Source organism: Terrapene carolina, unplaced genomic scaffold, assembly GCF_002925995.2.
Source record: "Terrapene carolina triunguis isolate 2854851 unplaced genomic scaffold, T_m_triunguis-2.0 Scaffold238, whole genome shotgun sequence".
Classification (NCBI taxonomy): Eukaryota; Metazoa; Chordata; order Testudines; family Emydidae; genus Terrapene; species Terrapene triunguis.
Genome location: NW_020664589.1, coordinates 15,406,912 through 15,430,113, shown reverse-complemented (window position 1 = coordinate 15,430,113; position 23,202 = coordinate 15,406,912). Strand labels below are relative to the sequence as shown.

General features: G+C 42.4%; 1 protein-coding gene across 1 annotated transcript in view; it reads right to left on the bottom strand.

Moving 5' to 3' along the window:
- Window positions 1–4,463: 4,463 nt before the first annotated feature.
- RABGAP1 (RAB GTPase activating protein 1) overlaps window positions 4,464–23,202 on the bottom strand; it is a 114,808-nt gene continuing 96,069 nt past the window's right edge. The window contains exons 20-26 of the mRNA XM_024211166.3: window positions 18,245–18,337; window positions 17,146–17,256; window positions 12,656–12,760; window positions 12,043–12,126; window positions 11,050–11,121; window positions 8,057–8,254; window positions 4,464–6,097 (exon numbers count right to left, since the gene is read on the bottom strand). Of these exons, the coding sequence (XP_024066934.2) occupies window positions 5,975–6,097; window positions 8,057–8,254; window positions 11,050–11,121; window positions 12,043–12,126; window positions 12,656–12,760; window positions 17,146–17,256; window positions 18,245–18,337 (786 nt within the window). The 3' untranslated portion in view covers window positions 4,464–5,974. The remainder of the gene's footprint in view (window positions 6,098–8,056; window positions 8,255–11,049; window positions 11,122–12,042; window positions 12,127–12,655; window positions 12,761–17,145; window positions 17,257–18,244; window positions 18,338–23,202) is intronic.

Genomic DNA, 23,202 nt, shown 5'->3' with positions numbered 1-23,202 from the left:
CTGAAACCACAGCTCAGCCCAGTGCCCCCAAAGTGGTTTCTTTGGCTTGAACCTTAGACCGACTCTGGTCCTGCTCACTGAGTCTTCAGGCTGTGCCCGGAACTGGGGTTCACACAGCCCCTGGCCGTGCACCGCTCGACGACTTGTGCACAGCGACTCAGTCGAGTTACCCCAGCGCTGGCGCGCTAGGTGTAGATGTAGAGCTTCCTTCTCTGGAGGTGCTCACGCAAACATCTCTGGGGGGGAGTATTCAGTTGGTTCAATGGATTAAAATGGAACCAGGATTTGTGTCGACAAGAGCGAGTTCAATTTGAAAATCAGGCTGAACCAGTTTAGGATACACACGTTAATTATACAAGCCATGAAAAAAAGAATGAGCTGGATTTAGAGGTTTCTCATACACTACGCGTGTCTTGCCTTCCAAATCACAGTAGCAGAGAAAAAGAGCTAAAAATACAGTGTACAGTTGCAGGTTTATTTGGTGGCTCTGTTCTCCTTGCAGCCAATTGGCCAGATGAACACTCGCTGGTGTCTGAAATTGCAAAGTCTGAAGTTCACTTCCGCTAGGAAAAAAAAGTGTTATACAAGAGCATGTGGTGTTGCATTAGAATACTTGTGACTGTCAAAGTCAGCACTGGGCAACCAATGGAGATTCAAACTCTCTCTAGTCCACAGTACAGTTGTGCACTAACAGTGTATACTTGCTCACCAATGACCTAGCCACACCACCCTCTTCCAAGGGTACAGGAAATTGAGCCCTGACCTTTCACACACCAAAGATATGAAAACCTCTACAGTGGGCATGGAATATAGGGTGCAATGATTTAGGTCTTCAAGCTGGACTTCAACGCTGGTGCCAGAACCAAAAATAGTCAATCTAATAATTAACTCAATTCTTGTAATCAAAGATCTCAGTCACTGGCATTCAAGGATCTAGTTCCAAACTGGTCCAAAATGATGCTCAAAGACTTGCTGGTGGGTTTGCAGACAGGTGGCTGGTCACAGGGACACTAAATTAAAGTTTGTAATGTTAGTTTTCCATGTAAGCAATAGCTGTAGTTGTCGCAGGGATGTCATGCGATTGCCAAGAGGGGAGGCAGCACATGAGATTCTCTCTCAAGCCATGGAGATGACACTGCTCGAGGTGTAAAGTGAGCACAGCTGATCAATATTGTTTAAAAATTCACGAACATCTAGGTAGAGCTGGAGCTTTACAGTCTGCATACAGCAACAGAGAGTCCTGGGGCACCTTTAAGACTAACAGACGTATTGGAGCATAAGCTTTCGTGGGTGAATGCCCACTTCGTCGGCCATTCCATATGGCTAAATGCAGTGTCTTGCTTGCCATACTTGACTTGACACCATGCAAGGCACTGCATTTAGCCATATGGAATGGCCGACGAAGTGGGTATTCACCCACGAAAGCTTATGCTCCAATACGTCTGTTAGTCTATAAGGTGCCACAGGACTCTTTGTTGCTTTTTACAGATCCAGACTAACATGGCTACCCCTCTGATACTTGACAGTCTGCATAGTTTTACTGCACATACAGTGTTTTCTGATAGCAAGTGTGAATCTAATTTAAGAATATGAGCAATGAAGGCAATTGACATTACCCACAGAGTAAAAGCAGCAACACCTGAATCACCTCAACACCAGTCTTAAATTTGATTTAGTAGAAGATTAAGAACAGGTTAACTGTGAAATCCACCCCCACTAATGTTGTTCAAAAGCTGATGTGATGGTGTCATGGAAATTGCAACTGTACTCCAATGTCTTTCCTAATTGTGACAGGTACCTGCCAGCCCCTAGAAGCTGGAGCAAAATAGGAACTTGCAGTTAAGGGAGTGAAGCCAGCCTAATTAATGCAAAATGGAACTTTACTAGGATTATAATTTTATTATGAGATCATTGAGACTTTGCACCTTCACTGAGAGGACCAAAATACTTCACAAACATTAGGCCTTGATGCACACGTGAATTTTATTCCCTTTTTACAGACAAAAACTGAGCCAATGGAATTGTTACTTCCCTAAGGACACACTTCAGAATCCAAGTGTTCTGACCCCTAGCTACTAGACCACAGTTCCTCTGGTTTTCTGCCAGGATGAAGGAGGAGGTGCAAGATGTAGGGGGGAAAACCCAGAGGAGTGGTGGCAGAACTGGTTTGTTTGTTTTTCTGATCTCTCCTCCTCTTTTCCTAGAGTTATGTTCTAAATTCCATCTATTAATTTTTCAAAGGAGAAAAATCAGACAATTCTTAACTAGCCAGGCATTTATACAGCACTGATCACAATAGCATCAGTGTATTCCCCCTACTAACCTAGGATAATGCTTTCAACAGGAGCCTGACCCATCAGTAGAAAAGATTGAGTTATTTCAGATTTGACTAATGTCAAAAAACCACCAGCTCAGGCAGGAGTGAAGCCTCATTCCATGTACGCAGCACAAATCGGTTACAAATTCTGTATGCATTTCTGTGTGCTTGTCTGTAAAAGCCCAGATTTCTCAGGGCACTAGACTGAGCACCCAGTGACACAGGGTACAATTTAGAATGAAACGCAAGAGTGAGTGTGTCAAATTTTGAGCGAGTTTTTAAATATTTTTGAGAAGACAAGCTGAACAGATGGAGTGAAATCTTCCTCCAAATGGCAAGAACTTTACATCAGCAAACCAGATGGGAGGGCGGTCAAAAATCTTTGAGAGACCGATAAAAAAAAAAAATCTGTTTTTCAGGAGGCGGCCTGGAAGATATTACTTGAAGAGATGGGCAACTTATGGGTGAGCCTCTGGAATATTCATTTAAGATTAAGGCATTTGAAGACGCTGAATAGCTAAGCAGTTAAAGTCAAAGTCATATGATTTGGAGTTACCATGCTGCAAAGAGCAGAAACGTAAAATTGAAGACCACAGAACCTGCCCATCATAGACAGTGGCAAGCAGTAAGAGGCTCATATATGGAGTACGTGAGATTCTTACATACGAAGCAGAAGAGTTGAACTTATTTTGCATTTAATGCACAAAACTAGCTGAGAGACTGAGGGAGAAGGGATTCCCCGCTCAGCTGGTAATTAACAGCTCATTAAAGCCACAAAAATTACTATGTTCACTGCTTTTACTACTGCAGGCCTGTAAAGTTCTTTTCATTGCAGAAGCTCTGGCGAATGAAGATTAAAGTGTTTCTTCTTTGGTTCACTTGTTCTCATCACCCTGTAGGCGTGTGTATCTTCCCTAAGTCCTAAAAACAATCTGCTTTCTTGTCATATTTTATATTTAAGCTAGTCCCAGAAAATTTGGATCTCAGCATGGGACCCAAGTTTTTGAAAGGCTGTGGATATTTTGCATGAGAGTGGATTCAGGACTGCACTGGGAATTGGGTAATATTCCACTCCCACATTAAATTTTAAAATATTACAGTGTGATTGGAAAATGTGCATTTCCCGTAAAACGTGTCGTGGGAAATGTGAGAGGAGCTTAGTGTACCCATTGTGCAGGTTTTCTTGTGTCCATACAAAAACAGGTAGTATCTGTTTCGTGCAATCCCTGATGCAATAATTACCTGGAGCAATAAAGCAAATTTTTTTCCTGAATCGTCAGTTATTTTTTTAACCTTTTCTTGAAGGGATGGGAGAAGTTATATTATTTTCCTCTCACTTTGGGAAGGTGGGAGTATGAGAGGAAATGTTTACTGGTTACCTTCAAACCTTATCCGAATTACCCTGATAATTATTGATAAATTGCAGATTTGAATTCATTCAGGAAGGCATCTCTGTGAAACAGAAAGCAGTAAAGTCTGCACATGGTTAAGACCCTCACGATGCTACTCCCTGAAAGCACGGCTACTGTCAGAAAAATTGCTATGTAATATCTTTCTAGAGTAGGTGTGCTTTCAGAGTTTGCCTTTACTTACTTCAGTGACAAAAATAGGTTTACTTCTGCTATTTCTGCAGAACTAACAGCTGTGGGAGCCTGAGCTGTACTGAGATCTAATTCATCCAGTCATCCAGTTGCACAGTTAAATTTTGTCCTCAGTTATGAGTGGGCATCCCCTAGTGAAGATAGCATGAGTAGAATTTTGCCCAAGAATTCTTGTTACTGGTGACCATGCACAAACCAGAGAAGTCTGTTTCTCAGATACAAGTGGAATTTGAAGGGGTGACAGAAAAAACAAACATTTTACTTGTAAACTGAGCACATTTGATATGAAAATTATTCAGACCCAAGCACAGAGCCCCTGGAGACCATTTTTATAGTCACTTTTCAGAGGAGAGCCATACCTTTACAATATTGATGGGCCTTCTGCCATACCAGGAAGATCCAGTTTCTTTTACATGTCCTTTGTGTATTAATGATTTTGACCTTGGGGAGTTTGCAGATGCTAAAACTGTGTTTTAAGAAGAGAACTGGTTTTGTATTGCAAAATATTTAATTCACTGTTAAAATGAAATGAAACAACAAAATAGTAATACAATTTTACTAGGTTATATTTCAATTCATGAAGTATACACACTAGCAACTATCCTACCACCATGTCCACACATCTAATATTGATGGATGTTACAGCATTTTTTGGTATTAAACAATAAAGATAATGTATGCAGTTAACGAAAAAGGCTTAAGCATAGCATGTTATACCCCATAGTTGCAGATTACATCAGCTAGCATTAGTACAGTAAACAAGAAAAAGGTAGAAATACAAAATAAACCAAATATCTTTATATACAAACCAGTGCCTCTTATTGTAACCAGCTTATACTCACACTGCACACAAAATTTATCCACTGATGCAATAGATACGTCAGCATAACACAAACCATTATAAATTAAAAAAATTACAAGGTGCAAAACCTCCATTCTACAGCTTTCTGGTGAGAACTTCAGGACAACCCAGAGGAGGAGAAATCCAAGCACGTTTAGCACCTATTAGTGCAACTGCACTGAGCGTGGAAAAATGACCTACAGAACCTCTGAATGTGTTACCAGGAAAAACAGGACACACAGCAATAGATGCTCGCTTCTACACTCGCGCAGTGATTTTTGCCTCTTAAATATCTCAGTTTATTGTTTCTTTGTCTCATTCATACCTATGTGCAAAACTAAATCCTGGAAGCTCTCTCAGAACTTCACAGAAGACTACAGCCGTTAAAAAACAAAGACTTAATTAAATGTCAAACATTCACGTAATTAGTACACGTTAGCAGTCCTGGTGTGGGGATTGAAACGCTGTTGATGTGTGGGGCTCAAAAAATATGACACAGAAGTAAAACAGAATTTGCCAAGAATTCTGATTATTCTTATCCAGCTCTCCAACAAACCTCAGCTTGTGAATTCATTTGGCAGCCCATGCTAAAAAACCTAGAGTTGCATAGAATTGATTAGTAACACGGAAAGAAATGCCGAACAGAGAGAGATGGATAAGGTATGTATTAAAAACAAAATGGGGTTGCTCCAACCAGAACTCTGAAACCATCCCCCTTCACAAAGCAAAGCCTGCCACCTCCTTCTCTCCAAATCCTACCTTTGGGGACTGCTTTCTGGCACTGATGTAGTTTTGCTAAGAGTCATTTTCTTCTTTGTTAGTGACACTTTCTTTTCAAATAAAATATTAAAAAATATTCTAACTGTAAAAAAATCTATCGTATGTAAACTTAACAATTAGGATTTGGTAAGTTCTCGTACCTAGTCTGTGAAAAGCCTCCAGCCAGACCGCAGAATGGAGTGTTTCTCTGAAGAGCGTCAATCTAGCTACATCACCTGTTAAATATCAGTAGTATGAAGATCCCGTGTCTAGCAATAAAGCCTCTTTGTGTGTTTCCATCCACTTTATCACTGACCTATTGAAATCCTGACATGCTGTGTTTCTATTTTATGTACATTCTGGTCCTCTCACATGTCACAGATTTAAACATCTGGCCACGGAAGGCAACAAAAGGTATTGTGATTAAGAAAACTGTGTTTGACGGAGTTTTGCTTTTCAACAAGTCTCTTTCCCTTGGACACCAGTCACTGTTTTTATAGAACTTATTGTTCTGTTGAACCAAGTCTTCTTTGCTGCTTGTACCTCATTCAGCGCCAGGCCCAAATGGTGCTCCAGATCCTGCAAAGAGAAGCGTCAACACCTGTGATCTGCTGTCTAGCACAAAATGGTTTCTATAAGGCTCAGAGGGAACCAGGAATTCTCTAGTCTGTTGGCCACTTTTGCTTCTGAAGAGCTTTTCTATGTATAAAACCATCAGTACAGCATGCAGATTTCCTATCCGGACGCACTTTTTAGAGAGCGTAGTGATTCTTGTGTCATTGCCATGCAGACTCCTCCAGAATTCTTATTAGTGGATTCACACACTTTAATTCAGCACAGACAATGAATGAGCGAGGAATTCTCCCTCTAGGAACTGGATTTTTCATTACTAACTTTTGGCAAAAAGTGCTCAGAAATCACTAGATTAAAAATAACCTAAAACCCAATAATTGCCCCAAACATAACCCCTAGCCCCTTGTTTTAATCAATTCTATGTGCACTCTGCAAAAGAAAAGTTAGTATAAACTCATATGTCTAGATTTGCTGAGCTAAGAATGAGGGACATGTATTGGAAGAGATTACACGTAATGGTAGGGCCCTACCAAATTCACGGCCATGAAAAACGCGTCACAGACTGTGAAATCTAGTCTCCCCCTGTGAAATCTGGTCTTTTGTGTGCTTTTACCCTATCCTATACAGATTTCATGGGGCAGACCAGCATTTCTCAAATTGGGGGTCCTGACCCAAAAGGGAGATGGCAGGGGGGTCACCAATTTAATTTGGGGGGGGGGGGTCATGGTATTGCCATCCTTACTTCTGCCTTGACTTCAGAGCTGGGTGGCTGGAGAGTGTGACTGTTGGCCAGGCGCCCAGCTCTGAAGGCAGCACCCGCCAGCAGCAGCACAGAAGTAAGGCTAGCAATATTGCAACCCCCGCACCACACACAATAAGCTTGTGACCCCCACCCCCAATTCCTTTTTTGGGTCAGGACCCCTACAATTGCAACACTGTGAAATTTCAGATTTAAATAGCTGAAATCATGAAATTTACGATTTTAAAAATCCTATGACCATGAAATTGACCAAAATGGACCGTGAATTTGGTAGGGCCCTACGTATTGGAAATGCATAAACGCAAAGGAGGGAAAGGAATTTTGGTTGGTTCATGGGCAGAAAAATGAGCAAAATAAAATTTAGGCTAAACATCAGGAAGACTTTCCTCACCGTTAAACCATGGAACAGATTCTCAAGGGAAGCAGTGGAAGCCTTCTTGCTTGGTACATTTGAAAACAGACTGGACAAAGAACTGGAGAATACATGGAGGGAAACAATCATCCCCACTGAGCCAGTGCAGGGTCTACAGGAATCTTGTATTTCTAACTGCTAAAAATCCATGATAATCAAGAATGAAGAGCAAGGTAGCGAAAAGTCTAAGCCACATTCTTTGGTAAATGCAGCTTCTATAAAACCACTTCTATTTAGGGTTATATTAATGGGGTATTAATGTTTTCCTCTGTGCTTTAATTTTGATCCCTTCAGATTTAAATCCAAATGGCCATTGAACATCATCCCTGTGGCAACTAAAGCATTAATCGCAATAGTATCTGAAAGCCTTCCAGTAGTGTGTTAAGCAATGTGACCAACATCTGTCATATGGTATCTGTTCTATCAGCAACTACAGTATTGTACAATAAAGAAAGTGATGAATCATATATTCTTCGTCAGAGTTAAAATGGGAAGCATGGGGTTTACTTTTCCCATCCAGGCAGTCACAACAGATCAGCCTGAAAGTGCTAAGAAGCAACTGACCAGATGTCTGAATTTTGTGACAGCAGTAAAAAGGGGCTCATATGATTTTAATTATTTTATCTGCATCAGCTGAGTTTTCCAAACTAAATGTTTGGTTAGATCTCCCACACAAGAAATAGCAGGTTACCGTTTCAGCCGACAGTATCTGCTCTAGTCGACCCATTCAAAATACATTTTTCTACAAATATAAGACAGCTCTGCTGAGTAACAAATAACCCCCAAGTATTACCTGTATTTTACACTCTGCTTCGACTAACTGCAGTTTGGTTTGGGCCAGCTCAAGCTCCATTTCCCTCAGCTGGTTTTTCAGACTCTCCTTTTCCTCATCTGTGTCCTCATCAGAAGCCTCCTTGGCAGAGCTGGCGACCTTCACACGTCCTTCTTTATTGAAGAACTCTCGGCAGTGTTCACAGTCATCCACTTTTTGCTAAAATCAAAAACACCTGACTGCATTTCTGTTAAGGATGCTGGTAAACTTACCAGAAACATTTCCTGCCCCTGCACTGGAGTAGTGTGAGGGGCGTGGATGGAGAGTCAATGACCCACACACATTTAGGCAACTCCCTTTATTCACCTGGGTGGGTAGACAAAATAGCACAGGCAAAGCAGGCAAGTAAGAGCTTGTGTCACCCATACATCCCCATTCCTGCTGTGGTTTGTGGAGTTTTCTATGAAGTGTTTTGTAACACACACATCACTTCTAAAGCAGCAGTAATGGGAGAGAGCAAGCAGGCAGCACACTCTACACTCAACATCCATCCACACTGCAAAGGTCTCTGTGGTATAACTCCTCCCACCAACGTAACCGTCACATTCGGGATAAGAAGCAAGATGCAATGGTTTGAGCAGGCACTAGGAACCAGGGAATCAGATCTACTCCCAGCTCTGCCACTGATGTACTGTGTGATCCTGAACAAATCACACAGCTGGTCTATGCCTCAACTTCCGAGGTCCATTCTACAAATGGGGGATTGATACTTGTCTTACCCCTGCAGGAATTCTGCACACACAAAAAATTAAAATTCTGCGCACGATATTTTAAAATTCTGCAAAATTTGTCAATAAATAAACGTGAAGGCTCCAGCATGGCAGTGGGGTGCACAGGCCACTGGCTGCATGGAGATGGGAGATCACCCTGCAGCCCCCCGCACCCTCACCCGGGGACACAAACTCAGCGGAGTCTGACCCTGACACAGCGCAAGGGCCAGTCCTGCCCCAGAAAACTGCCCGGGTCACTGCCACTCTGTCCTAGGCGCACTAGGTATGGGCAGGATCCAGTGTGGAGGGGCTTAATGTTGGGGGGATCCAGGAGTGGGGTAAAAGGGTTCTGTGTGGGGCAGCTCAGTGGGGGGTCCAGGGATGATCTGGATGCACAGGGGCGCCTTGGAAGGTTTCTGGATGCAGGGGCAAAAGGGACTCTGCAGGGGGTCCAGGTGAAGTTGGTTGGGGCTTGGCAAGGAGGTCTGGCTGTGGGGGGGATGGGGCTCGTCGGGGGGGTCTGGGTGTGGGGGTTCACTAGGGTGTCCAGGTGCTGGGGGCTCAGCAGGGGGTCTGGGTGCTGAGGGAGTGGGGCTCAGTGGGGTGGGGGTCCAGGTGCAGCTGCTTGGAGCTCAGTGGGGTGCGGGTCCAGATGCACAGGGGGTGGGGCTTATCGGGCTGTGGTCTGGGTGCAGGGGTGAGGGGTCTGGATGCAGAGGGGTGGGGGCATTGGAGGCAGGGGGCTCATCAGGGAGGGCCAGGCTCGGCGGGGTGGATGTTTGGGTGCGGGGGGTTGGTGGGTAGTTCTGGGTGTGGGGTGTCGAGGCTCGGCAGGAGGGTCTGGATGCATGGGGGTTGGGCAGATCGGTGAGCAGCTCCCTGTACAGTGACCCCTTTCCCCGTGGTTGAGGAGCGATGGGGACAGGAAGTGGAGCGGGACAGGGGCGGAGCTTCCTGCAGCCAGAGGAGGTTTCTGGGGGTGGGTCTGGCCCTGACTACTCCATGCAGGGGAAGTGCACTCCTCCCCCACCCCAGCCCAGGGTAGGAGCCACCAGCCAGGGCAGAAGCCACCAGCCAGGGCATCCCCAGCTCCAGGTTCGGGGGCTCAGCACGGTCCAGGCTCAGCGGGGTGGGGGTTTGAGTGGGGGGGGAATGCTGGGTGCAAGGGGGTGAGGCTCAGTGGGGGTCCAGATGCATGGGGGTGGCTTTGACTGGGCCCCAGCTGGGGCGTCCCTAGCACCACCCCCTCCCACAGTGATTTACCTCTCTGCCGGCTGCTCCAGGCGCCTGAAACAATGTGCCTGTGCTGCTGGGGAGGGGCACGTGACTGCTCTGGCAGCTTCCCTTTGCTTCCCTGTCAAAAAGTCATTTTTCTGCAGGGAAGCAAAGAAATCTGCGGGGAACATTAATTCTGTGCCCGTGCAGTGGCACAGAATTCCCTTAGTAGTATTATCTACATAACAGGAATGTTATGAAGCTTAAATGTCCAAAGTGCTTTGAGATCCTCAGGTGACAGCATTATGGAAGTCCAAAGTATTGTTCACATTGCGGTAGCAGGTAATATGCAGTGTCCAGAGCTAAATAGATATTTCAAAAGATTTCACAAAGAGCCATCATGAATCTGGAAGAAAAATGATTGCACCTTCTGATCTGGGCTGAAATGCAATCAGCTTTATCAAGGGGGAAAATTCTCTGTGGAAACTGCTATGGATTAGATTTGACAGACACGAGGCAAACAACACTAAAACTAACTGGCAAGGCAGACCAAACATGCACTGAATAGTCTGATGACCACAGGCTGCACAGGGTGACTGTACTAAGCACAGAGTCCAAGGGACAGTTTGTTGTTGGTAAAACTCTCTTCTTGGGATAATTATTTCTGCATTCCCTCAATGTTACATTATGGTCAAAGCAGGCTGGTGGTGCCTTCTCCTGCTACAGCAAGAAATCCTTCATGACAGCGAGCATCAGTTATTGAACAGTAACAGCATGTTACAGGATGGTGTGGTAGGGGGAGCAGGAAACTAACTGCCCCTTCCTGAAACTATACGGCAGCCAAAGAATGCTGTAGGTGCCATTTATTTCATCTGTACTTGTGCCAACAGTGAAACACGGAAGGTGCTGGGTGCAACACATCATTCTAGCTAATTCGTTAAAGAATTTTTTAAAAGATCATAAGTGCACGGATTCATTAGGCTGATAACGTTTAAACAGTGAAGATCCTGGTAACATGCATCCCCTTACCCGTATTTTCTCAATTTCAGCTTTATTTGCTGTTTGTTGCTTCTCCAGTCGCTCGCTCAGCTGGGAGCAAATCTAACAAAGCAAAATTCTGTTACCACGCAGCAGTTGCTCAATAAATATTAAAACCAAACTCCTGTGCTCAGCAGCAGTAAAGTGGAGATTTTAAGGGCCCCAGAAGAGTCAGGAAATTCAGCGTCAAGGTTTCTAAAGCAACCTGGATCCTGCTGCATGCACGGAGGCATTACAGCAGGGTATTTCACTGCAGTCACACAACATACATGCAGTAATGCATGGAATTACATATGTGCCTCTAAGGCTGTAGCCAAAGGTGCAGTTTAAGCAAATAAGTTTATAGTTCAGCCTCTCTGGGGGAGTCAAGACAAATTGAGAGGAAGCATAGTTCCTTCCATTGCCTTGGGAATCAAGTAAACCACCATGACAGTGGGTGTGGCTAGCCACACCTACCCCTTGAGGTTTGTTTGATGCAGCCTAAGGATATCTTGAGGCTAAATTCCTAGTAAATGGAGCTATGGATTGGATACCATGCACTGCAGGAGTGTGAATCCAAACTTAACATTCTGAAACACTGTCATAGGGCTGAACCAAGCTAAAGGGCTTCTTTATCATCACCATCTGGTGGGAGAAGGGACTATGGGGGAGAAAATTTTTGGAGTGAAGTTAGCAGCAAAGCCTTTAGATTGCAAGACCATAGCCCATTCAAATAACTTTATGCTCTTCATAATGGATATGATGGGTAATTGGCACGTGGCACCCTATAAAGATTTAAGTCAGAGATAAATAGAACATTGTGATCTCAGCCAAAAAAGCATGAAAACCACCACAGCTGCTCCACTTAAATATCTCAGAAGTCCCAGTAAATACATGGCAAATATTGTACTTATATGGGGATGTCTGGAAAATAAATGCTAAATACCAGAGAATTCCCTGGCATGTGAGAGCAGTATGCCCCATCCCTATCCAAGCTGCACTTACCTGCTTATAGTCACCAATAATAGAGCTGTTCTTTTTAATCTCCGACTCTGTCTTGTCTAGTTCCCTACGACACATTTCCTTCAGCTGCAGTAAAATAAAGAGAAAGATTACATATTTACAATACCTTAAAAAATAATCTGACAGCGTCTGCAGAAGACAACCCACCTTCACTCCTCTAACTCATAACCCTTCGGAGTTGACAAGCCTTTCTACCTCTGAGAAGCAATGGGCTAGTCCAGCCCCACTGCAATCTAGGGTGTAGCTATGAAGCTAGTTTGAGACACTGATGGGCAGGCATATCAGGAAAATTGGGTTGGTTTGTGGTAGGATATGTACGAGGAATTCACTGGGGTAAATGGTGACAGTTTGAATCCTATGTTGCTTCCATCTGTAGTAACACTGTCCGCATGCATCCATGCTTCCAAGTTAGTTAAATATTAAATTACAATAAGCAGCAGCTTTCAAAGGGACCCTGAACTCTGTTTCTCTATGCTCTTTACACTGAACGAGAGGCAGAAGGATAACTTGGAACAATAAGCCCTTCCTATGCAGGTCTCGTTTTCTTAATTTCCCTGCTTTACAGAAACGTGAAAGCAACAGAAACGCCCATAACCTGAGCAGACTCCTCTTCTAGTCGCCTTTTTTCTTCTTCTGCATCAATTAACTTCTGTTTGGTCATTAGCAATTCCTTATTCAGCGCATCCGCCTTTTCCTCTGCCTGAAACACACACCATAGAGCAGAACATCAAGCACAGGATTTCCCATCACTAAAGAATTGTATGCGCCATTGTGCCTATGCCTCTTGGCATCCAACGGCACACCAGACCCATGGGACTCTGCCAAGGCAACAGCCTCATTCTACACTCTTCGTTTTCATTACAAGTACCATCAAAGGAGATAAAGGGACCATTTTTGATATCAGATCATCACAAGAACAAACTTATCTGTCATTTTTGGTGCTTCCTACAGCTTCAATATGAAAAATAGTTCCCCTGGAGACTGCATGCCTGCTGCACAATTATCCTTATTCCCATCAGGCAGACCTTAGTAGCACTCCTCACCCTGACCAATCTCACAGGAGACCCTGTTCCCCACTTCTCAACCATTATTTAACAGAAGAAACACCGCAAAACCGAGACCTTATTATAAAGACTCTGTGGCTCTTCCTAGTATATTCTGAGAGTCCATGTAAACTATGCAGGTGAAAATTAAAACAAGACTACCTTTGCTAAAATACATGAGCAAAATACATTGGGAGACTTCTTTTTATTTGCATCTATTCATTTGGTAACCAACAAAACTCAGTAAACCACAACTGGTCTCCTAATGTGAGTGAATGGCCAAGTCCTGTAGTCTTATCCTTATGAAGGTAGAAATAGCACCTGACAGATGCTTAATCACATCAATATAAAGGCACAAATTAATCATTTCTGGGGGGTGGGAGAGTGAGAAGGAGAAAGTCCTTAATGATTTAGCTTTCTGGGCCACATAACATGTCTTCTTTCATGTCCTATGTACTGCCAGGCACACTGTACATGCTTCACAAATAGCGAGTGGTGGTTAGCCTAGAAGACTGGGAGTCAGTGTGGCATCTCTGTTCTGCATAGATAACCCTCCCTCCAAAAGCTCTTCTTTAATTTCAGTGACCGGCCTCAGCAAAGTCAGCATCTGAATGATTGCTCCCAGGAAGAAATCCAATTAGAGAAATAATTACTCCCTTTTCACTTGGGCCTGGGACCAGAATAGTAAACTAAAGGACAATGGAAGACATAGAACAGATAACTATTTGAAAGATGATCTATAATAAAAAAACTTTAACAATCCAAATCTCATGTTCACTTTGCAAATGTCCAAGCTGTGGTGAGAATACATTCATTGAGAAAGCCCCAGGAGAGCTTCACCAAATCAAAATAGACATGACACCTGCCCATGAAGGCAGTTACTCCCCTCGTTTCTTAAGCCATCCAGAAGAGTTTGCATTACAAACAGCATCTAACACAAGCAAATGAGAACAGTTCAATGACAATCTGCTCCACTAAGTACTCAATACCCAGGCAGAAAATGTGTACATTGAACAGAAAATTAAAATGAGCTTGGCGTACACTACTCCTTGCTCCCATGAGTTCCCTTCTATCTGAGCCCGAGGGATCAGTGCAGTACTATGCCAAACCACTTCACCACAACTGTACATTAACTCATCTTTCTGATCAGGTAAGACAGAACACATTTCTTCACTTTCCTTCCGAGATCTACTAGGATGATGAGTCTGACCTTGATAAATACCTTTTGGGGGATGTAAAAATACAAAGGATAAATTAAGCTGGAAAAGACCAGAACTGACAACAGCCTTGAAAAGCTCCTTAGGTTTATTTTTTTTTTTCAGTCTCACACAAGATAAGTCTCTCAAAACCATTACTGCAAAGGTATGCGTCTTTTCCAGCATTGCTGTTTAAATACAATAGCTCAGGCCTCACAGATAGATGTATTGATTATATATATGATCAATATGATCAATACTCAAAAGGTTTAAAGACTTCAGAAAGCAACTGTCTCAATCCCTTTCAAAGGAAGAAAATCACAGTGAATTTTAGTCCACTAAAGTTTTGATGATCCTTAAAAATAGGGGCACAATCCTAAGGGATGGACTTGTCGATATCCATTGGCTCCAAATTGTTTTGAAGTTGAAGAAAGCTGGACATCTGACTCCAACAAAAGACGATGACTGAAGCTTAATTTCTGGGCTAGTATACAGGAAATGAAGGAAGCTGCTTAATTTCCATTCTTTGCTTTGATCTATCTAGGCTATGAGATTGCAAACGTGCCTTTAAGGTATCAGAAAGGGTGTATTACACAATGTCTTTTAGTACTTTTCTTCCAGGACAGCTGACTAGTTGAAATGGAACATGATCTCAGGGCCCAATTAGAAGAATTAATCCAGGGTCAAATCACGTAAGTCCCCTCAAGGGCAATTCTGTCAACTTCATTTAGCCATCTTTGGAGGATGGACAGATTATAACCAAATCCAATGGGCTACCTCAGAAGTTTGGCTTAATTCTGCTTTGTATAAGCAAGTCAACATTAGAGCACAGCTAAGTCCCATATGGGTTCAAGTGGTCACAACTGAGTTACTAGTGAATATCAAAAGCAACAAAAGATGATCCCTTCAGTGCATTTTATGTTGGGGCCCATCCTTTGAGCACAACTGCTCAGCTGTCCTCATATTCCTCTATTATGTCTTTGCTGAAATGGAAAAGGAGGTGTAACAAGGTGAACATGCTGGTATTTTGTGAAGTCCCTACCCAGAACAAAAGGATAATAGAATTTATTACTCATATTTATAGCAGGTTTTCATAACACTACAGAGCATTCATCGACTGGTATAAATTCTCACTCTGAAACAGTAAGAACTTCCAATATTTTTCCTGCAGAAACTTTCCCAGTAAAGAGTAGGAATCCCTACTTCACTTAGGTTGGTGGGCTAAAACACTTTAAAGTCTGTCAAATCCTGGCTTATACGATTTCTAAAAGCCAGCTTCCGCTGGGATTTCACAAATGCATGTATCTTCATACAGAATGAGAATGGTATGACACAAGCACTTTTTCTTTCCCACGTATTTCCAGGTGGATTGGTAATATCTACATCAGTTCAGAGGCAGCAGCAGAAATGCCAGTTCATTTTGCCCTACCATGTGTGCTGTCTAAGGCAGTGTTTCAGTCCTTCTGTCTCAGCAAAAGTATATTCTAGCAAAACATCCCCAATGTGATTATCTAAATCTGACATGAAGGGAAGAGACAGCAAAGAAAAATCCAAGTAACACAATTGGAATCCAAGCATCTGTGCAAAATGAACAAGGAACAAGAAGATGACTGAGTTTTATAAGAATCTTTGAAGACGTTAATTTTTAGCATCAAGGGTATTCCCTCATCTTAACACACCTGTAAATACTTGATCAGTACAAGAACGTACCCTCCAGTGCATTTGCCTTTAGAAAACTATTGATATGGGAAATGACCAATGTGACTGCAAATACATTGGAGGGCGTGGGGGGGGAAGAGTCATAATAAATTCAATCCATATTGGCACACTTCAGCAAGCCAAAACACACAGGATGAAATTTTGAAAAGCACCTAAGAGACTTAAGAGTCTAAGTCCCATTGAAAGTCAAAGCGACTTAGGGGTTCTTAAGTGCTTTGCTGACAGTGAAACGATATACACAGACTAAACGGCTACCAGGAAGTCAGAATACAGAAGCCACCATAATGTCACTAAGGGTCAGAAAATGGGCTTTCTAGACTCCAGCTACATACTGTCTCTTATCCAACATAGTGGCAAAAACAATCAAGAGTGAGAAGCACCTGCATCCTACAAGACCAAGATGGGTTTTACAGTCTATACATGTAGCAACTGCTCAGCCACCTCTGTGGCAAATACAGAAGCCATCTTGCACCAATTACACTACACAACATGAGAGGAAGAACAACATTGCCGATTTACACGCTAGGGGATATCAGGGAGGTCAGAATGCAACTTTCCAAGTAGGAATTTGGCTCCATGAAAGAGCCAATACCTCTTCTCTCCCTCAAATTACCTTGGGCTCTTTTCATGACCGGGAGGGTGAGAGCCTCAGTTTTAGGTATCCTTCAGATGGGACCTTCAGCAGCATAGTGCAGCCTAGTGCCATGCTGGGATAATCACCGAGTACTGACTTGGAAAGAAGAGTCGCGCTTACATCAAGCAACACCACCACCTGTTGAATGTCCCTTAAAGGTCTCCAATTCAATAAATGGCCAAACCTGCCCTTGCTTACCTCGTGAGACCTAAGAGAATCCTGGCCACGGTAGTAGGCTTTCCATTATAAATATATATATGCAATCCATAGGCCTGAAGGCAAAAGATAAATGGAAAAACATCCCAAGGTGAAGAAATAATATGAGATTTATCAGTCTCATAAGTGGAAAATGCAGGTTTACAAAGTAATTGTAAGAGCATGATCCATCTATAGACACCCGCAATGAGACATTAAGAATTAAATGAGAGGAGTAAATAGAAATTAAGTTTTGCATTATCTGCACCCAAGAGCAGAGGGAAATGTTTTGCCTTACATTATCTAAATCCTTCCGCAGTGCAATCTTGCTGGTGACCAGTTCATGGGCAAGATCATCATTTTCTTGTTCAAGCCTCATATTTGCTTCTTGCAGTCGCCGGTTCTCTCGCTATTAGAAACAAAACGCCTGAGTTTAAAAAAAAGCTCTCTCAAGGAGTTCGTTTACCAGAAACCGTTTTGAGTGCCTCTCGGCTCACACATTCACCCTATAAGACCAGCCTGGAAACCCAATTCTGGCTGCATGTGTTTTAGTGACAACAAATAATTAACTATTTTATATTCATAATATGGTTAGCGAAGCAAAAAATGACCTTTGAGAAGCAGCTATTTATTAGTAACTCTGCTTAGCCATTACTGGGAAGCCCACTGAGCCATAGCAAAGCTTCGGGCAGCGGAGAGGTGGGGGTGAGAGTCCACTGCCAATGTTCCCACAAGCGTTTCCCTCCGAGGCTTGCGATAAACTTTGTGTGCTGTGAAAGAGGGGGTGGGCTGCAAAGACCAGGGTGGGGGGGAGTATGTGAAGACTGCTCAGCTGTTTTCTCGCTTAAACAAACTGCTCTGCCACAACCATAATTGAGGAGGGAGGCTCCAGCTCCTGACAAACACATGGATAGAAGTGCACTTCACTTGAAATGTTTATACCCTGAAAAATAGACTCAGTATTTCACAGCATACAACCTGTGTCACTGGGGGTGGGGGGGAGAAATGGGGGAGGAGAGTGAAGACTTTATGGCGGTGAGCTGGCTTATACCCACCAGAATTGTGTGTGTTTGTTTAAATATCTGGCACTTGGTGCAATCAGCACATTACACAAATGGACTCTTCTGAGGCAGTTTTATGAACCCAAGTGTAAAAGTATAAATCTGCACTATCCCGCCCTTCAATTTAATGGAAACATTTTACGAAGGGGCTTGCTCTGGAACATCCCTGCTGATCAACACAAATAGGCATTTCTTTAATGTTCATTTGGCAGAATTAAGCTGTCCTAGCAAAATCTCTGCATGCTGGCAAATAAAGAGAAACAACTGAAAGAAACAGAATTTGGAGCAGGACTTTCCTGAGAGGCCTCAAAATGACCTAGGTGTGCAGTGCGTTACCTCAAATCTTTCTATAGGATCCTCCTGTTGTGCTTGTTGCTCTCTCATTGTATGATATTCTTTTTCATATTTCTTCAACTTCTTCTGACCAATCTAAATTAAACACAACATATTAGTTCCTGGCCAGTTCCATTCTCTCTCATGGAAAAGCATACACATTTTACAGTGTCAGGGGTGCAAACCTCAGGCAAGACCTGCCTGCTACAAAATATGATTAAAATGTTTCCCATCTATTCTGAGAGGGACGTAATTAGAACTGGCCAAAAATTTTTGACCTATTCAACGTAATCAAATAAATATTCTGTCGCTTCCTGCCTTCTTTGGAGCACAGGTGTTTATTTGATGAGGTTGAAGTTTTAAGGCTGCCTCTTCAGCTTTAATTTTTAACGTCATGCGTACATGTCTTCTGTGCTTTTTATGAAACTGCTAAAACAGGAAGGGCCTGAGCAAGGTTCATCACACAGCTCTGCTAGCTCGTACCTGACTTAAACAATCTCCAATCCCAGGGCTGCCTGTACATCTCTGTCAAGCCACAACAGACTACATCAGCACCAATGGGAGAGAAGGATAGAGAAAAATGATGGTCTGGTAACAAGCAGGTAAGGCACCATTCTGGAACTCAGGAGATCTGAGTTCTCCTCCCAGCTCTGTCAGAGATTCCCTCCCTTTGTGACCTTGAGCAAATGAGTCTCACTGCCCCAGTGTTCCCATTTGTAAAATGGAGATAAGAATCCTCCTCCTCTTCACAGAGGATTGATAAATTAATTAATGCATATGTGGTGCTCAGACACTACCATTACAGAAGACACAGAAAAATCTTTAAACAAAACCCACCCCACCAGAGCCTCTCCTTCTGTTGAGGTCCCGAGACATGCCAAGTGCTGTAGTGGCTTAGCAATAAAGCCTATGCTGAGACCACCAGGCTCACTTCACTTGTGGACTAGCACTGATTTACACTGGGTCTCCAATGATTAAAGGCTGCTGGGCCTTACTATTATCTCAGTAAGCTAGCTACATGATAAATGGGGATGGCTCATTTTTTTTAAAGTACTTGTTTGACAAGATTTTAAGGTTTAATAAACAAATCTTTTGCAAAAGAGTAAGACAGACATATGAAAATCAGTTTATGGTTATTTCCTACTTTATCATTAACAGTCTTGCCCGAGATGAACAAGCTGCAGAAAACTAAGAGCTAGGCTCCCTCTAGTGAGATTTATACAGAAATGTTTTAATTAGATTTCGACTGAAATATTTCAATCTCCTTAGCTGGAGTCTCTGTGCAGTACAATTATAGTTATAAGAGTTAATCAGGAAAAATACAGAGTAAACACTTAATAAACACTCACAAGGGATCTTTAGGAACTAGCTTCATTCTCGAGAAAGGGTTAAAATCTTAATAGGTAGTTTGTTTCACTACATAAGGACTTATTGAAACATGTCCTGGCTTTTACATGCTGAATCTCACATTAGTGAGAATGTTAAACATTGAGAAGGAAGGAAATAAGCACACACCAATGTATTCAACTCACCACACTTCTGAGTGTATCAGAACCAATCTTAGCTCTAGATAGGAGTTACTGGGTGATCACAAGGTTCTTTTTGTGATGATCACCAATATACAGCCCCAGTGGGAACGGTGCGAGTGGAACGGCAGCAGAAATCTTGGAATTTGCATTGTGAGATACAGAGGAGGCAGGAATCCCAAATTCTAGTTTTTCTGGGGCAAGGAAGGTAGCAGTGGCTCTTTTTACATTTCACTATAACAATGAAGTGTGACCTTAAGAATCTAGCATTACTTCACGCTCATCATTAGCTGACCTCCTTTTCAACAGAATGCTGTTGTAATCACAATGCCTCAGCCAGGCTACTTTTCCCTTCCTATAAATGATTCAGCTTGACATCAGGGCCTTTTCTGTTCAAAAGCATTTTCAGGTAAAAAGCAAGAGATTTTTTTGTGTGTGTGTGTGACAGCAATAGGCTTATATTTTAAGTTGAACCAATTACATGCAGCATTCAAATAAAAAAAAAAAGTGTGCATGGGGGTGAGAGCTGCAAGCATTGGGCTTTTGCTCAGAGCCCAGTGTTGCAACCTGCATTCTCTCCAGCAGCCTTCCATATTCTGTTAACCCTTTCAATGCAAATTGCATCTGGCTTCCCTATATAGTACATTATATATGCTGTGCCATTAGTTCATGGTGCACTTGAAACAAAGGGAGCCTAGGCAGCAGTGGGAAGGGGAAAACGAACGAAGTTCCTGCTGTGAAAAGTGAAAGGTAAAATGTGTGAATGCACTCTTGGCAATGCAAGTGTTGCACACGACATTAGCCAGATGCATATTTAATATCAATGCTGTCTGTAATCAGCCAAGACTGGGTCATCTTCATCCTGCTTATTTCCCTTTTCTTACACAGGTTTTGGATCAGAACGGAGTACAAACCCGTTAACTGCCATTTTGAGGTCTATGTAGAGACCCTGCAGTGGAGCGGGCAAATGTGGAGCAAAGAGCTCTGGAAAACCCAAATGCCCAGGAATGTTTACATACTATTAAAGCTATGCTTAGACTCTGGCAGCATACCGAGCTCCTTTAGCCATGCTGTAAGTATAAAGAAATTTTGTGCCAACACCAGTGGTTTTGCCCCAAAACTTGGCATATATAGTTAAATTATAAATATAAAATATATATCTACAACTGTCATAAGAAGTTAGAAAGTTTCCTTTAAAAACATAAGATAGCTCTATTTCAGAATTGAATGATCACAGCTATAAAGGAGACACTACAGAAGGGGTTTTTGGGAATCTGGTTTAAAGGTTTAGTTACAATATTCACAGTTTGATTTGATTAAAGAGAAGCTGTTGACTTTCACTGTGAATTAATGCCGTGTTCATTACCAGTAACTGCCAGGATATCCTTATTCCCAATGTTAAAGGCTACATCTCTTTTACATAATTACATTTAAGTAATAGGGTCTGGTGGACAATTTCTATCTGAGAAATTTTTGTGCACCTCAAGCGATAGAACTGGATGAAATATCTCCTAGAGAAGCACTTTGTCATACAGCTATTATTAAATAGGAATTATTAATTAATACAAAGGATACATTAATAGCAAGGCAATTACATTTGTAGAACAGAGCCTCCTTTGTAATGACAGAGTTGGAATCAATTTGCAGCACAATATTTGCTGGCAAACCCTGATGATGCTATAGTTAACTAAATGGGAGCGTGATGGACCTCAACTTGGTTCTGTGGCAGAGACCAATTCTAAGTTCTGGGTTTCAGAGTTTGGTATCTTTGCTATTTTTAATCAGACAGTTGTTTTGATTGGAAGGACCTTCTCTAATGAGTCACATAGTTCCCTTTTTGCATTGTGGCAGTACAAATTTCATTACTCACAAATCATCCCTGATAACTGGTGTCTACCCAGGTTTGAATCAAATTTTGGCTGAAAGCTTTTTAAAACTAATTTCCTTCCAACTCTTTTCTGGAATTTAAAAGCAAAGGTGAAATTCTCAAAGTTTTAGCTGTTCTCTTTACACTAAGTTAAATTGGCCTTGTCTTAAATTAGTGAGTTAAAAAAAAAGGCAGAGTTGTTTATTAAATTGTGCCACTTAGCTGAAACTTAGCAATGTTAAATTATTTTAAATGCAAAAGTTTTATGAGGAGTTAGTCTCCAGTATATTCAGAAAGTGCACGTCTAGGTCAGCATTGTGTGTTTTTAATAATGATGCAAGCTCCTTGTTACTTGAAGGGAAAGCCGGGTTTCAGTTCTCTGTCAATGTAAGCCATCAGTTTTTAAAAAGCTACAAAATAGTGTCTACGTTAATCCTCCTGGCTCTTAAACACACAAAACCTTTCACTTGGGCTGGTTGTTGTATAGGCCCTGAGGGCTCCATAATCTTTTATCAGGGAGCTCAACATTAGGTGACTATTACATACCATTCAAACTTCAGAGTCTAGATCTATGTGGCTAGAATTGATGGTATTGCATAGAACCTCCTTGGTTGTGTTTGATACAGTATTTGAGTGTTCCATCTTAATAAGACAAGGTGGGTGAGGGAATCTCTTTTATTGGATCAACTTCTGTTGGTGAGAGACAAAAGCTTTCGAGAGAGATAGCTTGTCTCTCTCACCAACAGAAGTTGGTCCAATAAAAGATTATTACCTCGCCCACCTTGTCTCTCTAATATCCTGGGACCAACATGGCTTCAACTGCGTTCCATCTTCATGTTATTCTAACCCCTACAACTCTTTGCATAGTTCAGCTCAGCCTACTTCATGTTAAATGATTTCCCATTAGTGCTTTCACAACTAACCATAAGTGCAAGTATCAAGTCTGGCCACCCTCAGTATTTCCCAAACTTTTGATAACATTGACTGTATGACAAGTGCAATTTTATTAGCTTAAGCAGCAACTCTGGGGAGAAGACAAACAATAACTACACTCGTGGTAAGAGAAACCTCAGGTTAGATGGTTACTCCACGGAGAACAGCACTCTTAAAACTATAAGGCACTTATGAAAGATTCAGAAATATCCGCACACGAAACACGTGCGGTACATGCCAGAGCACTCATTTTAAATATCATGTCTTATACCAGGAGTAGGCAACCTACGGCACGCATGCCAAAGGCGACACACAAGCTGATTTTCAGTGGCACTCAAACTGCCTGGGTCCTGGCCACCGGTCCGGGGGGCTCTACATTTTAATTTAATTTTAAATGAAGCTTCTTAAATATTTTAAAACCTTATTTACTTTACATACAACAATAGTTTAGTTATATTAGGGTTACCATTCGTCCGGATTCCCCCGGACATGTCTGGCTTTTTGAGCTAAAAATAGCGTCCGGGGGGAATTTGTAAATGTCCGGACTTCCCCCCCATGCAGAGCGCGCGCGGCTAACAGGGCAGCCGGCTGGATGGTGCCACTTACATGGGGCTCCGATAGCCAGAGAGAGCCCC